Raw genomic sequence first — 13,268 nt, 5'->3', positions numbered from 1 at the left:
CGAGGAGGGAGGATCTCCCATTGAGGTCATGAGTTTGAGACCAGCCTGGCCAACACGGTGAAACCCCATCTCTACTAAAAATACAAAAATTAGCCAGGTGTGATGGCACACGTCTATAGTCCTAGCTACTCAGGAGGCTGAGGCTGGAGAATCACTTGAACTGGGGAGGCGGAGATTGCAGTGAGCCAAGATTGCGCCACTGCACTCCAGCCTGGGTGATAAGGCCAGACTTCGCCTAAAGAAAAAAAAAAAAGAAAGTAAGAAAATCAATTATATTTCCTTCAAACATAATGAAAATCATCAGCTGAACAAAGATATCTTAAATAAGTGACCAACAAATCTACATAAGGTAAGTCAGATAGATTAAAACCAAAAACGTGATTTTTTTTTTTTTTTTTTGAGATCTCACTCTGTTGCCCAGGCTAGAGTGCAGTGGCATGCCCTCCATCTCCCAGGTTCCAGAGATTCTCCTGCCTCAGCCTCCCAAGCAGCTGAAATTACAAGCGCGCAACACCACACTCGACTAATTTTTGTATTTTTAGAAGAGACAGGGTTTCACCATGTTGGCCAGGCTGGTCTCGAACTCCTGACCTCAGGTGATCCACCTGCCTCAGCCTCCCAAAGTGCTGGGATTACAGGTGTGAGCCACTGCGCACAGCCAAACGTGATTTTTAATCTGTAAGGAAAAAAGTTCCAGAAAAATGATGTCATTTTATAAATCTCAGATTTAATAAGGATAAAAAATTAGGACACAGTTAGTGTGCTGTACATGATTAGCAGTTTCAGTCAGGAAAAAGGAAGCATTAGTTGCATTAAATTCTGCCTCCAGAAAGCTTTGTTCCTTTAAGTAGATCACTTAAGAGTTTCACTCAAAAACAGTGAGTACCTACTATGCTACCCGATGATCTCTAACATATTTTTCAACTTTAAAACCCAACAGCTCTATGATATCAACGATGAGCTACTCTAATTCCTTTAATCTCTACCTCTAGTATAAAGATGCTGAACCATAACAATATATTCTACTGGGCACTTATTATGTATTACGTACTGAGTTGTGTTCCAAGTGTCTTTGCATTAACTTACAGAATCCTAAAAATCTATGGAATAAGATGCTAATATCCCCATCTGACAACTCAGAAAACTGAGGTTCAAGCATGCACTTCACTAACTCAGGAAATCTGCATGCTATGATATACACGTCACTTTCACGTATCTACCTTATTCGTTTCCCAAAATTGTATTTTAGTAACTTTGCATTGTATTGCCCTGACATTAAACACAAAAATTCAGAAATCATTTGTTGTAATAGCTATTAATTACTAAGCACTAGACACTTCACATATGCAATGGCATGCACCCCTCAATCTGATTAAGTAGCTATTAGATTATTCCATTTCAGGTGAAAATAGAGGATCATAGATTAAGACACTGTTCAGTGTCATATGAATAAGTGGCAGACCTGGAATTTGAATCTATAACTCTATGATTCACAAGTCTGTAAACTTAACACCTTATTATACAGTGGTGGTCAATTTGTGATTTAATTAACATTTCCTATTGGTAGCATGCTTTTATGTTCTTTTCCAGGTCTTCAAATATTTCCTATTGAGAATTCATAATTTGGCCAGGAGCAGTAGCTCACACCTACAATCCCAATGCTTTGGGAGGCCTAAGCAGGAGGATCCCTTGAGGCCAGGAATTCAAGACCAGCCTGGTCAACATAGTGAGACTATCTCTATAAAAATTTTAAAAATTAGCTAGGCATGGCGGCACACACCTGTAGTCCCAGCTATTCCAGAGGCTTGAGCCCAGGAGTTTGAGTCTGCAGTGAGCTATGATCATACCACTGCACTACAGTCTGAGGGACAGAGCGAGACCCTATCTCTTAAAAACAAACAAACAAACAAACACACAGACAGGCGCGGTGGCTCACGCCTGTAATCCCAGCACTTTAGGAGGCTAAGGGGGGCAGATCACAAAGTCAGGAAGGAGTTTGAGACCAGCCTGACCAACATGGTGAAACTGTCTCTACTAAAAATACAAAAATTAGCTGGGCATGGTGGTGCACACCTGTAATCCCAGCTCCTCAGGAGGCTGAGGCAGGAGAATCACTTGAACCCGGGAGGCGGAGGTTGCAGTGAGCCGAGATCGCGCCACTGCACTCCAGCCTGGATGACAGAGCAAGACTCCTTCTCAAACACACACTCATAATTCACCAGAACGGATCATTCAAGAATATTATGCCCCACTAGATCCAAACAGCTACACCTTCAGGCTCTGCCTCTTAAAACAAAAAGGCAGACTGCCAACTCTGTAAATGTTTTTGTGTCCACAATCTAGGTAATTTCAACACCTAAAAATATTGGTAGCAAGATACATAAAATAAAAAGCTTAGAAATAAGAAAACAAAATAAAAACAAAACTTTTAACATGCAAAGTTTTGTCACATTACACCAAGTGAATCCAAGAGACTATGGTAGAAGCCGAAATGAAACAATTTCTTATTTAATTAAAAATGTTCCCCATAGGCTGGGCACGGTGGCTCACGTCTGTAATCCCAGCACTTTGGGAGGCTGGGGGGGAGGATCACAAGATCAGGAGATACAGACCATCCTGGCTAACACAGTGAAACCCCGTCTCTCCTAAAAATACAAAAAAATTAGCCGGGCGTGGTGGCAGGTGCCACCACGTAGCCCCAGCTAATCGGGAGGCTGAGGCAGGAGAATGGCGTGAACCCGGGAGGCGGAGCTTGCAGTGAGTGGAGATCACGCCACTGCAGTCCAGCCTGGGCAACAGAGCGACACGCCGTCTCAAAAAAAAAAAAAAAAAAAAAAAAAAAAAAAAAAAAAAATCCTCATAAACCCATGATTAAATAGAAGGTATATGCATGCAAATAGTTAATCTTGGCCAAATCCACATTAATGCTTGATTTGTCTTAAAATGTTAAAAATCTCCCTTATCTGCAACTCTCAAACATAATTTGGCTTTCTCCTATAATATAAATAAATATTCTTTTATTCCTTTTTTACCACTCCATTAGGCAGAAGATTATAAATATTCTTTAGGAAACATGACCTGGAGGCCGGGCGCAGTGGCTCATGCCTGTAATCCCAGCACTCTGGGAGGCCGAGGCAGGCAGATCACCAGATCAGGAGATAAAGACCATCCTGGCTAACAGTCTCTACTAAAAATACATAAAATTAGCCAGGTGTGGTGGCGGGCGCCTGTAGTCTCAGCTAGGCAGAGCTCGCAGGGAGCCGAGATTGCGCCACTGCACTCCAGCCGGGATGACAGACTGACACTCCGTTTCAAAAAAAAAAAAAAAGAAGAAAGAAAGAAGATCTGGTATTGGCCGGGTGAGGTGGCTCACTCCTGTAATTCCAGCACTTTGGGAGGCCGAGGCAGGTGGATCATGAGGTCAGGAGTTCGAGACCAGCCTGACCAATATGGTGAAACCCTGTCTCTACTAAAAATATGAAAATTAACCAGGAGTAGTGGTGCGTGCCTGTAAGTAATCCCAGCTACTCAGCAGGCTGAGGTAGGAGAATTGCTTGAATTTGGGAGGCAGAGGTTGCAGTGAGTTGAGATCATGCCACTGCACTCCAGCCTGGGTGACAGAGTGAGACTCCATCTCACAGACAGACAGAAAGAAAAGAAAAGAAAAGAAAAGAAATATGGTTGGCCGGTCGCGGTGGCTCACGCCTGTAATCCCAGCACTTTGGGAGACTCAGGCGCGTAGATCAACTGAGGTCAGGAGTTTGAGACCAGCCTGGCCAAGATGGTGAAACCCCGTCGCCACTAAAAATCCAAAAATTAGCCGGGCACGGTGGTGGGCACCTGTAATCCCAGCTACTTGGGAGGCTGAGGCAGGAGAATCGCTTGAACCCGGGAGGTGGAGGTTGCAGTGAGCTGACATCACGCCACTGCACTCTAGCCTAGGTGACAGAGCAAGACTCCATCTCAAAAAAAAAAAAAGAAATACGACCTGGTATTATTTTTATATGGGGCTAAAAATGACCAAAACATAAAATATAGTACATATAAGAGGAATTGACATGAATAATTTTACACATCAATTATTATAAATGTCTTCTTTCCCTGTAAATTTAAAATTATTTTTTCCTATGGCTGATAAAAACATCGACCAGACTCCTAATTATAACTCACTTGTACTTAACGTACTTTAAAACAGAAAATGATGCTACTGACTACCAATATTTTTCTTCAAGTTGTTGGCATGGCTATTAAGCCTAGTCAAGGGTAAACACCTCTTGAGTTTTAAATACTCCAGGTAGAAGACATTTAAACCTGTAATTATGAAATAAGTTTCCTTTATATGGATGAAATAATTAAATGAAATGTAAAGAGCTTAATTACCATGCCAATAGACCTACTACATACTCTAAAAAACATGACTTCTGGGTTGGGTGCCGTGCCTCATCCTTGCATTCCCAGCACTTTGGGAAGCCCGGGGGACAGATCACCTGAGGACCAGCCTGGCCAACATGGCGAAACCCCTTCTCTACTAAAAATACAAAAATTAACTGGGTATGGTAGTGTACGCCTGTAATCCCAGCTACTCGGGAGGCCGAGGCAGGAGAATCATTTGAACCCAGGAGGCGGAGCTGAAATCGGGCTATTGCACACCAACCTGGGCAATGGAGACTCCGTGTCAGAACAAAACAAACAAAACAAAATAACAACAACAAAAATTACTTCATTTTGGCTGGGTGCGGTGGCTCACGCCTGTAATCCCAGCACTTTGGGGAGCCGAGGTGGGAGGATCACGAGGTCAGGAAATCGAGACCATCTTGGCTAACACGGTGAAACCCCGTCTCTACTAAAAATACAAAAAATTAGCTGGGGGTGGTGGCGGGCGCCTGTAGTCCCAGCTACTCGGGAGGCAGAGGCAGCAAAATGACGTGAACCCAGGAGGCAGAGCTTGCAGTGAGTCAAGATTGCGCCACCGCACCCCAGCCTGGGCAACAGAGCGAGACTCCGTCTCAGGAAAAAAAAAAAAAACAACAAAACTTCATTTTACTCAAAACTTATTTAGATGATGCTAACCAACTTCAATTAACATATGAGTTGGACAGACAAGTAAATAAACACAATTCATTTTAAAATCCCCAAAGTTTTAAACCCAGTAGTTAAGAACACTTGGTAGGAACTCAAAATTGCTGGATAATCTTAATTTAAAAATTTTTACATTTAGGTCTTTTTACCCCGCCAAAGAACACAGGGTAGATGGGGACATAAACTCTCTTTTACCAAGTGGCTGACAGGAAAACATTAAAACTGAGATGGTTATTTCTGTGTAAAAGAAATCATCCTCAAAATAAATAGGAACCAAGGCTGAGGCAGGATTGCTTGAGGCCAAGAGTTCTAGACCAGCCTGGACAACAAAGAAAGCCTGTGTACCAAAAAAAAAAAAAAAAAAAAGATTAAAAAATTAGCCGGGTGTAGCGGTACATGCCCCGTTGCCCTTGCTACTCAGGTACTCAGGGAAGCTGAGGCAGGAGGCTGTCGTAAGCCAACGAGTTTGAGGCTGCAGTAAGCTATGATCACATCCCTGCACTCCGGCCTGGGCAACAAGCGAGATCCCGCCTAAAAATAATAACAAGTAATTCTATTATAAACATACAACCAAAAACTTAACGGTTTAATACATTTGCACAGAGGACCAATAAAGGGTTCTATAGAAAACTAGGCTTTTTATAAAGTGTGCTGATTTAAATATTACATTTTCAAACAACTTTTTTTTTTTTTTGAGACGAAGTCTCGCTCTCGTCCTCCAGGCTGGAGTGCGATGGCGCGATCTCCGCTCACTGCAACCTCCGCCTCCTGGGTTCAAGCGATTCTCCTGCCTCAGCCCCCGCCACCAGGCACGGCTAATTTTTGTATTTTTTTTCTTTAGTAGAAACGGTTTCACCATATGGGCCACGCTGGTCTAAAACTCCTGACCTCAGGTGATCCATCCGCCTGGGCCTCCCAAAGTGCTGGGCTTCCAGGCGTGAGCCACCGCGCCCGGCCTCAACCAACTGTACTTAAAGAGTTTAAATACTACCTTCTTTTTCAGAGCAGGCAAACATAACGAGTAAGCGGGTACGCTTTATTTCAAAAGTAAATTTGTTTATTAAGAAATTAAAGCAACTTTCCTCAAAACAAGATGTTGAAACAATAAGGTGTGATTGATCTTTTATTTACTGTACAAATATTTGGCACTACCATGTGCCAGACACCGGACTGAAGACGTTTGGTAAAACTTTCAACTTCTCTGAAGCCGAGGATAAGATTTTCAATTAAATTCACATGTGTCTATTACATTTGTCGTTCATTTCTGCCTGAGTAGCCGGGACAACACATTAGACAGGTTCCTTAAAAACTAAAGTAAAATTTGAAGGAAGGAATAATTTCGGTTTAAACTAGTGATCATTCCCAACAACTCCAAACACCACATTCACTGTCTCTTACAAGGCATTTTATGTTACACCAATTACTAGTTTTAGCTTCATCCTATTACGATTTGAAGCCCGGTAAATCGGCAGGCACAAGCAAACCCACAAAAAGCATATTAAAATCCACAGGAAAAAAAGCAAACTATTCTCAAACAAAACATGCTTTGCTGGAGCCGATTTGAGATTTAACCAGGATCAGACATTCTAAATTGCAATACTGATGCACCAGAATGTCATGAAATAAATTTTTCCTGAATCCTAAGTCTTTCCTTTCCTCAAGCAAAATTTACCAATATGGGGGGAAAACGCAATCCAAACTGCAATTTTCAAATATTTGTTTGCAGGGCCGGGCCCGGTGGCTCACGCCTGTAATCCCAGCACTTTGGGAGGCCGAGGCGGGCGGACCACCTGAGATCAGGTGTTCGAGACCAGCCTGACCAACTTGAAGACACCCCGTCTCTACTAAAAAATACAAAAATTAGCCGGGCGTGGCGGTGCATGCCTGTAATCCCAGCTACTCGGGAGGCTGAGGCAGGAGAATCGCTTGAACCCGGGAGGTGGAGGTTGCGGTGAGCCGAGATCTCGCCACTGCACTCCAGCCTGGGCAACAAGTGCGAAACTCCATCTCAAAAAAATAAATAAATAAAAATTAAAAAATATAATAGGCGCTTAAAAATATAGTTTAAAATGCTCCTTTTAATTCGGCATGAAGCTGTTCCGCCAAAAGATGGCCTGTTGCTGGGAAAAATTAAGACAAACTAGAAAACATAAACGGTTCAAAAAGCCCTCCATACGCAAAAGTATAAAAAGGCGGGAATTTCCTTATTTCAAATTTTGGTTAGAAATTAGTGTGTCATCAGTTGCCCTCCAGGGAGCGCTCTGAGACTCTGTTGCGAGTCATTTCAGTTAATAAAGCGGGAAAACGCTCGAACTTAACCTATAGCATTTTGGGGCCACCCCTCCAGAGCTTTCGAAAGGGCACGGAAGTCCCCGTCTAAACGCCCGCTGCAGGCGGCTGGTGGTCCAGGGAAGCGGCGTCGCCCGCGTGCAAAACAACCGCCGCCAACGCAACTCCACACCTCCCAGACTCACACGTCAAAGAACGCGAACCCCGCGGTCCCAACTTCTGGCCTCTCTGCTCCGGTGCCTGCAGCGCCGCGGGGAAGGGGCGACGCGAGGGGGCGCAGGGACAGCCCCGCACCTGGGAGGCCTGAGGGGGCGCCCGGGAGGGAGGGGCTGCAAACGGCCGCGAGCGCGCGCGGCAACCGCCAAACGCCCGCCTTTGTGGCCCCAGCCCCGCGTCCTTACCCTGCCGACGGCTGCTCGGCTCCGGCCCGCGGCGGCGGCCCCAGAGCCGAGGACCGGGGTGGGCTCGCGCTCTTCGTCACTGGAGAAGTCCGGAGGCCCCTTGCTGTTGGTGCCGGCGGCGAGCGGCGGCCGGTTGCGCGCCGTGAGGTGCTGCAGGTAGAGCTGGACGTACACGTCTTTTCGCTGCTCCCCGGCCGGCAGCGTCACATTGTTGGCGACCAACTCACTCTTCAACTTGTCTTTTGTCAGGACCGAGGGGTCTTCCAGGAACTCCGGCATCTCGGGGATCTGCGAAGCCCCCTCCCCGCAGCCTTCGCCGCCGCCGCTCACGCCGGCGCGCTTGCTCCTGGCCGGGGGCCGCGCTGCCTCCTCCGAGCCTCACGGCTCCTGCCCGGGAAGAGCGCTGCGGAGCGGAACAAAAACTCGCGGACACAAAGCCAAGCCAGACCCGGACACAAAAGACCCCAGAGCCGAACTACGAACCAAGTGCGGCCAAGCTGGAAGCTCGCACCAACCCCAGCCCACACACTACAGGCAGGAGGCGAGCAGCCTGCTTCGCCCACGCCCCAAGAACGCGCGCCGCCATTGGCGGGCGACGGGAGGAAACGCGGCGGTGATTGGCGGGACGGCTCGCGCGGGTTCCATTAGCCGCCGCGCTGAGCGAGAGGAGGTAGAAACGCAGTTTAAAAGGCGCTGGGGCGGGAGCTGAGGCTCCCGGCCCGCTTCTTTTTTCGTTTTCTCCACTCTTTCCCTTAGACGCTGGTAAGGGACAGGTCGTACTGCTTTTGTGCGCCGTTTCCTCTCCCTCCCCCAGCTTGAGAAGCAGCTTTCGTCTCTGGGGTCGATCGCCTACGAACGCGCCGAATTCCACGCCAGTGTGAGGACCCTTGGCTGGGCCTTTCTTCCTCCCGGGACACTGAAGCTCCGAAGAGTAGCCGCAGCATTGCCTTCCCCAAACGCTAGCCCTGAAGGGGAAGAAAAGAAGCTAGGCTTGTCCGCAGGCACTCATATTCCTTGATTTGATTTACTTTGGGAGGGGGAGGGCGGGGAGTTACCCCTCTCTCCTCGCGAACGCTTCTTTTGTTCCAGAAACGCAGGGGAAACCAGACCTCTACCATCGAGCACTTAAATTACCCTTGAATTTGTGACAAAAGTGTACTATACCATTCACTTCTTAGTCTCATAGTTGGGGCATGTCTAAATTGTTTAATTTGAACAGTGCGTTCAGACGCAAGACAAATTCGCGCTTGCATTTTTGTTGAAAACCATCTCTGGCTTTGGATCCCACCACCCGTAAGAATCTTAAACCTAACGTTTGATAACAAAACGAAGCAGAACCCTTGGGAACCCCCTCAATGGTCAATCTAAAATAACAGATGGTGCATAATCCTAAAGGAAGACTAGTGACCTATAATTAGGCCTAGAACCCTAATCAAACCCGTATTACTGATCCAAATTAAAACCTGGTAGAATCTAATACATTGACTGCAATTAAAATGTTTGCCTGGAAATTAGTATCGCTGATGACAAATATTTGTATTTCTGATGAATATATATGTTTAAAGATGCTTTCTTTCTAGAAAGGAAAGGAGACCTTGGATTTAGGGTGTGTTAATCATTTCCCCAGTATCTGAGCTCCAAACTATATTTTAGAAACTGGTTAAATTTTTTTTTAAATGTTTGCCTGCTTTCTACATTGTTAGGTTAGAATACATTTAAAACAAACGCCTTCACTAAAAATGTTTCCTATGATTTAAGCGACTTTTATTCAAATTGCGATATTCTTTTAGTGATAATTATTTTCCTAGAGGTAACTAATTCCTTTATAAAAATCTCAGTATTCACTACATTTAAGCAATGGTATTAAGCTCAATAATGCAAATTAAAGGTCAGGTTTTAATTAGCAAGTTGTTAGGTAGGTTTTTATGATCCTTTGTAAAAGTTGCTTGGTTTTTTTCCCTCACAGCTTCCCTGGACACATAGGCAAATGTTTTTATCTTCAGAAGGGGAACTGAGCCTGAGAGGCAAAGGACCGTGATTTTGCAATGACTGGTAACCCAGTACGTATAATGCAAGAACTGCATTCTAGATATGCCTGAAATTAATGTTTCCTGGGCAAAAACATTTTCATTATCTTTTTTTATCCCTGGACATTAGCTACAGCTGGTTACTTGCAGATTTACTGCTGTAGAGCTCCAAAATTGAGATTGCACTTTTCAGATTCTGCGTACCCTAAGGCTAAGAGGTTGGGCTATTGAGTTTGGGTGGTCTCTTTGGTCCTGATTGGTACTTCCAAACTATTTCTGCTCTTTTCTCCTTCAAAAATATTTGAAGTTCATATCTTCTGGCTAAATCACCTTCTACTCTCCTTCCTGCTATCATCCACGAACCTCCTGGCCACTTTCCAAAAATTATAGAGCTGCTTGCCATAGGTTTTCCTCACCATCCCCCTTGTCTACATTCTATCTGAATTCAGCATGCTTGTAGGTGACCCATGCAAAACCAACACTTGGCCTCTTAGACCTCTGACCTCTTCATCTGCAACAATTTGTTCCTCTATTGCGTCTTAACCACTTCGGTGTTAGTCAGATTCTGAACCTTGTCATCAGTTGAAATCTCAGTTTCAAGCTTCCCAATTGTCAATCACTAGTTTTTTTTTCCCAGCTAACTTATGGTACTCTCACTTAACTAATTAAGACCTCCACGCTATTAACCCCAACACTTAAAAAACTCAACTCTTCTGCCTCTGCCATCATATAATAATTTTGCAACTCACCTGACTTAAATTCCCTGATCAGTCCTTTTCATCACTCTTTTACAAACATTTTCAACTCTCTGATCTCAATGTCTCCTTTTTTGCTTGAAAGAATCTCAGCCTTGCTTGGACTAAACCGTGCTCCAGCTGAACTTTCTCATTGTTTACATCCAAACAGTAAAAGCTGCTGGAGAAAAGTCAGTCAGTCATATAACAAGCTAACTGGTTTTAATTCATGACCTCAGTCCTCTCAGGAGCACTCAACACTGGCTGGCAATGCTATTCCAGTCTCTGGATTAACCATTCATACGTTCACATCTCCTCAAATTTCACATCCTTTTTCCCCACCTCTCATTTTTTGCTGGTGACCTTGCCTCAACTTCAGAAAATAAAAACCACCTGTGAGGAATGCTTCAACGTCAGACTTTCCAATTTGCATTCATTTTCTCTTGCATTTTTCTTTTCAGTGAAAGATGTGTCCCGTCAGAAGCAAATTCCACCACTTGTACTCTGGCTCTCACCCTTCTCAAGGAATTGACTCTTTCCATCATCTCCTTAATACTTGTTTCAACATAAAAGATAATTTTTAAACTATTTGATCAATGTGACACAAAAAACACAAAGGCTGAGCACTGTGGCTCACGCCTGTAATCCCAACACTTTGGGAGGCTGAGACAGGCGGATCCCTTGAGCCTAGGAGTTCAAGACCAGCCTGGGCAACACAGTAAAACCCCATCTCTACAAAAAAATACAAAATTTAGCCATGGTGCCTACCTGTAGTTCTAGCTACTAGGCGGACTGAGGTGGGAGGATCACTTGAGCCTGGGAGGTTGAGGCTGCAGTTAGCCATAATCCTGTCACTGCATTCCAGCCTGGGTGACAGAGTGAGACCCTGTCTCTAAAATCAATATGTGTAAGATGTACATTGGTCCCTTCCAGAAAGGCGGGACAACTATTAATACAAGTGGGGGTTGGGGGGCTCGGGGGGTGTTCCAGGTCATAGGTAGATAAAAGTAATTTTAATTCAGAAAATTTCACAGGGAAATGAGAGTTTTTAGAAGTCTTAGTATTCTGACTTTGGTCAGAATGTCCAACAGAGACTAGGCTGGAGTGCAGTGACGTAGTCTCGGCTCACTGCAACCTCCGCCTCCCGGGTTCAAGCAATTCTCCTTGCCCCAGCCTCCCAAGTAGCTGGGATTACAGGCACCTGCTAATACACTCGTCTAATTTGTTTGTATTTTAGTAGAGACTGGGTTTCACCATGTTGACCAGGCTAGTCTCAAACTCCTGACCTCAGGTGATCCACCCGCCTCAGCCTCCCAAAGTTCTGGGATTACAGGCATGAGCCACTGTGCCTGGTGGATGCGATTTTTTTTTTTTTTTTTTTGGAGATGGAGTCTCCCTCTGTTGCCCAGCCTGGAGTGCAGTGGGACAATCTCGGCTCACTGTAACCTCTGCCTCCCAGGTTCAAGCAATTCTTCTGCCTCAGCCTCCCAAGTAGCTGGGATTACAGGCACCTGTTGCCACGCCTGGCTAATTTTTTGTAATTTAGTAGAGACAGAGTTTCACCATGTTGACCAGGCTGGTCTCAAACTCCTGACCTCAGGCAATCCGCCCGCCTTGGCCTCCCAAATTGCTGGGATTACAGGCATGAGCCACTGCGTCTGGCCTGATGCAATTTTTTTTTAATCAGAAAACTTTCCCATAACTTAAAAAAAAAATCATCTGGAGGTGGGCCCGGTGGCTCACGCCAGTAATCCCAGCACTTTGGGAGGCTGAGGCAGGCAGATCACCTGAGGTCGGGAATTCGAGACCAGGTGGAGAAACCCCGTCTCTACTAAAAATACAAAATTAGCCTGGCGTGGTGGCGCATGCCTGTAATCCAAGCTACACGGGAGGCTGAGGCAGGAGAATGAATCACTTGAACCCGGGAGGCGGAGGTTGTAGTGAGCCGAGATCGTGCCATTGTACTCCAGCCTGGGCAACATGAGCGAAACTTCATCTCAAAACAAACAAACAAACAAACAAAAATCACCTGGATAACTGCCTCCATTCCTTTTTGAAGTTCTTAATATTATTAACATACAGCTGGCTTTGTTTTTCATTATCCCATTTTGCGGAGGATTGTGATTTTAAGGGTGTCACCTCAAACAGCAGGGTAAGTTGCACTTTAAGTGATGTAAAATATTAAGAAGCTAAAAACCTTAAAAAATGTTTTGTTCTCTGCCGGGCGTCATGGCTCATGCCTGTAATTCCAGCACTTTGGGAGGCTGGGGTGGGCGGATCACTTGAAGTCGTGAGTTCGAGATCAGCCTGGCCAACAAATAAAAAATTAGCTGGGCCTTGTGGTGTGCGCCTGTAATCACAGCTACTAGGGAGGCTGAGGTAGGAGAATCGCTTGAACCCGGGAGGCAGAGGTTGCAGTGAGCCAAGATCTCGCCATTGCACTCCAGCCTGGGCAACAAGAGCGGAACTCAGTCTCAAAAAAAAAAAAAAAAAAAAAAAAATTAGCTGGGCATGGTGGTGTGCTCCTGTAGTCCCAGCTATTGGGGAGGCAAAAAAAAAAAAAAAAAGCAAAGAAAAGCAAAGAAAAAAATACTAAATATACATCAAAGTGGAGTACTTTCTCTTGGGTAGTGAGGCACAGGTGATTCTTATTTTATTTTTATTATTTATATTTCTGTATTTCTCTAGATTTCCACAATGAACACGTGATTTTAAAACCATATTTTTCTTTTTAAGTG

The 13,268-nt window shown here is 45.0% G+C and overlaps 1 protein-coding gene across 5 annotated transcripts in view; it reads right to left on the bottom strand.

The window, feature by feature from the left end:
- Positions 1 to 10,798, bottom strand: part of TMPO (thymopoietin) — a 37,165-nt gene extending 26,367 nt beyond the window's left edge. For 3 of the 5 annotated variants that reach the window (XM_063646604.1, XM_063646605.1, XM_054445394.2), the window contains exon 1: positions 7,770 to 8,336. In XM_063646604.1, coding sequence (XP_063502674.1) covers positions 7,770 to 8,048 — 279 coding nt within the window. In that variant the 5' untranslated portion in view covers positions 8,049 to 8,336. Of the gene's footprint in view, positions 1 to 7,769; positions 8,735 to 10,545 lie in introns of those variants that run through there. The other 2 variants (XM_063646603.1, XM_054445393.2) reach the window with 2 other exon arrangements.
- Positions 10,799 to 13,268: the final 2,470 nt, after the last annotated feature.

Source organism: Pongo pygmaeus, chromosome 10, assembly GCF_028885625.2.
Source record: "Pongo pygmaeus isolate AG05252 chromosome 10, NHGRI_mPonPyg2-v2.0_pri, whole genome shotgun sequence".
In the NCBI taxonomy this organism is placed as follows: Eukaryota; Metazoa; Chordata; class Mammalia; order Primates; family Hominidae; genus Pongo; species Pongo pygmaeus.
The sequence above is the reverse complement of the archived record's forward strand: the minus strand, read 5'-3'. Positions and strand labels throughout refer to the sequence as shown.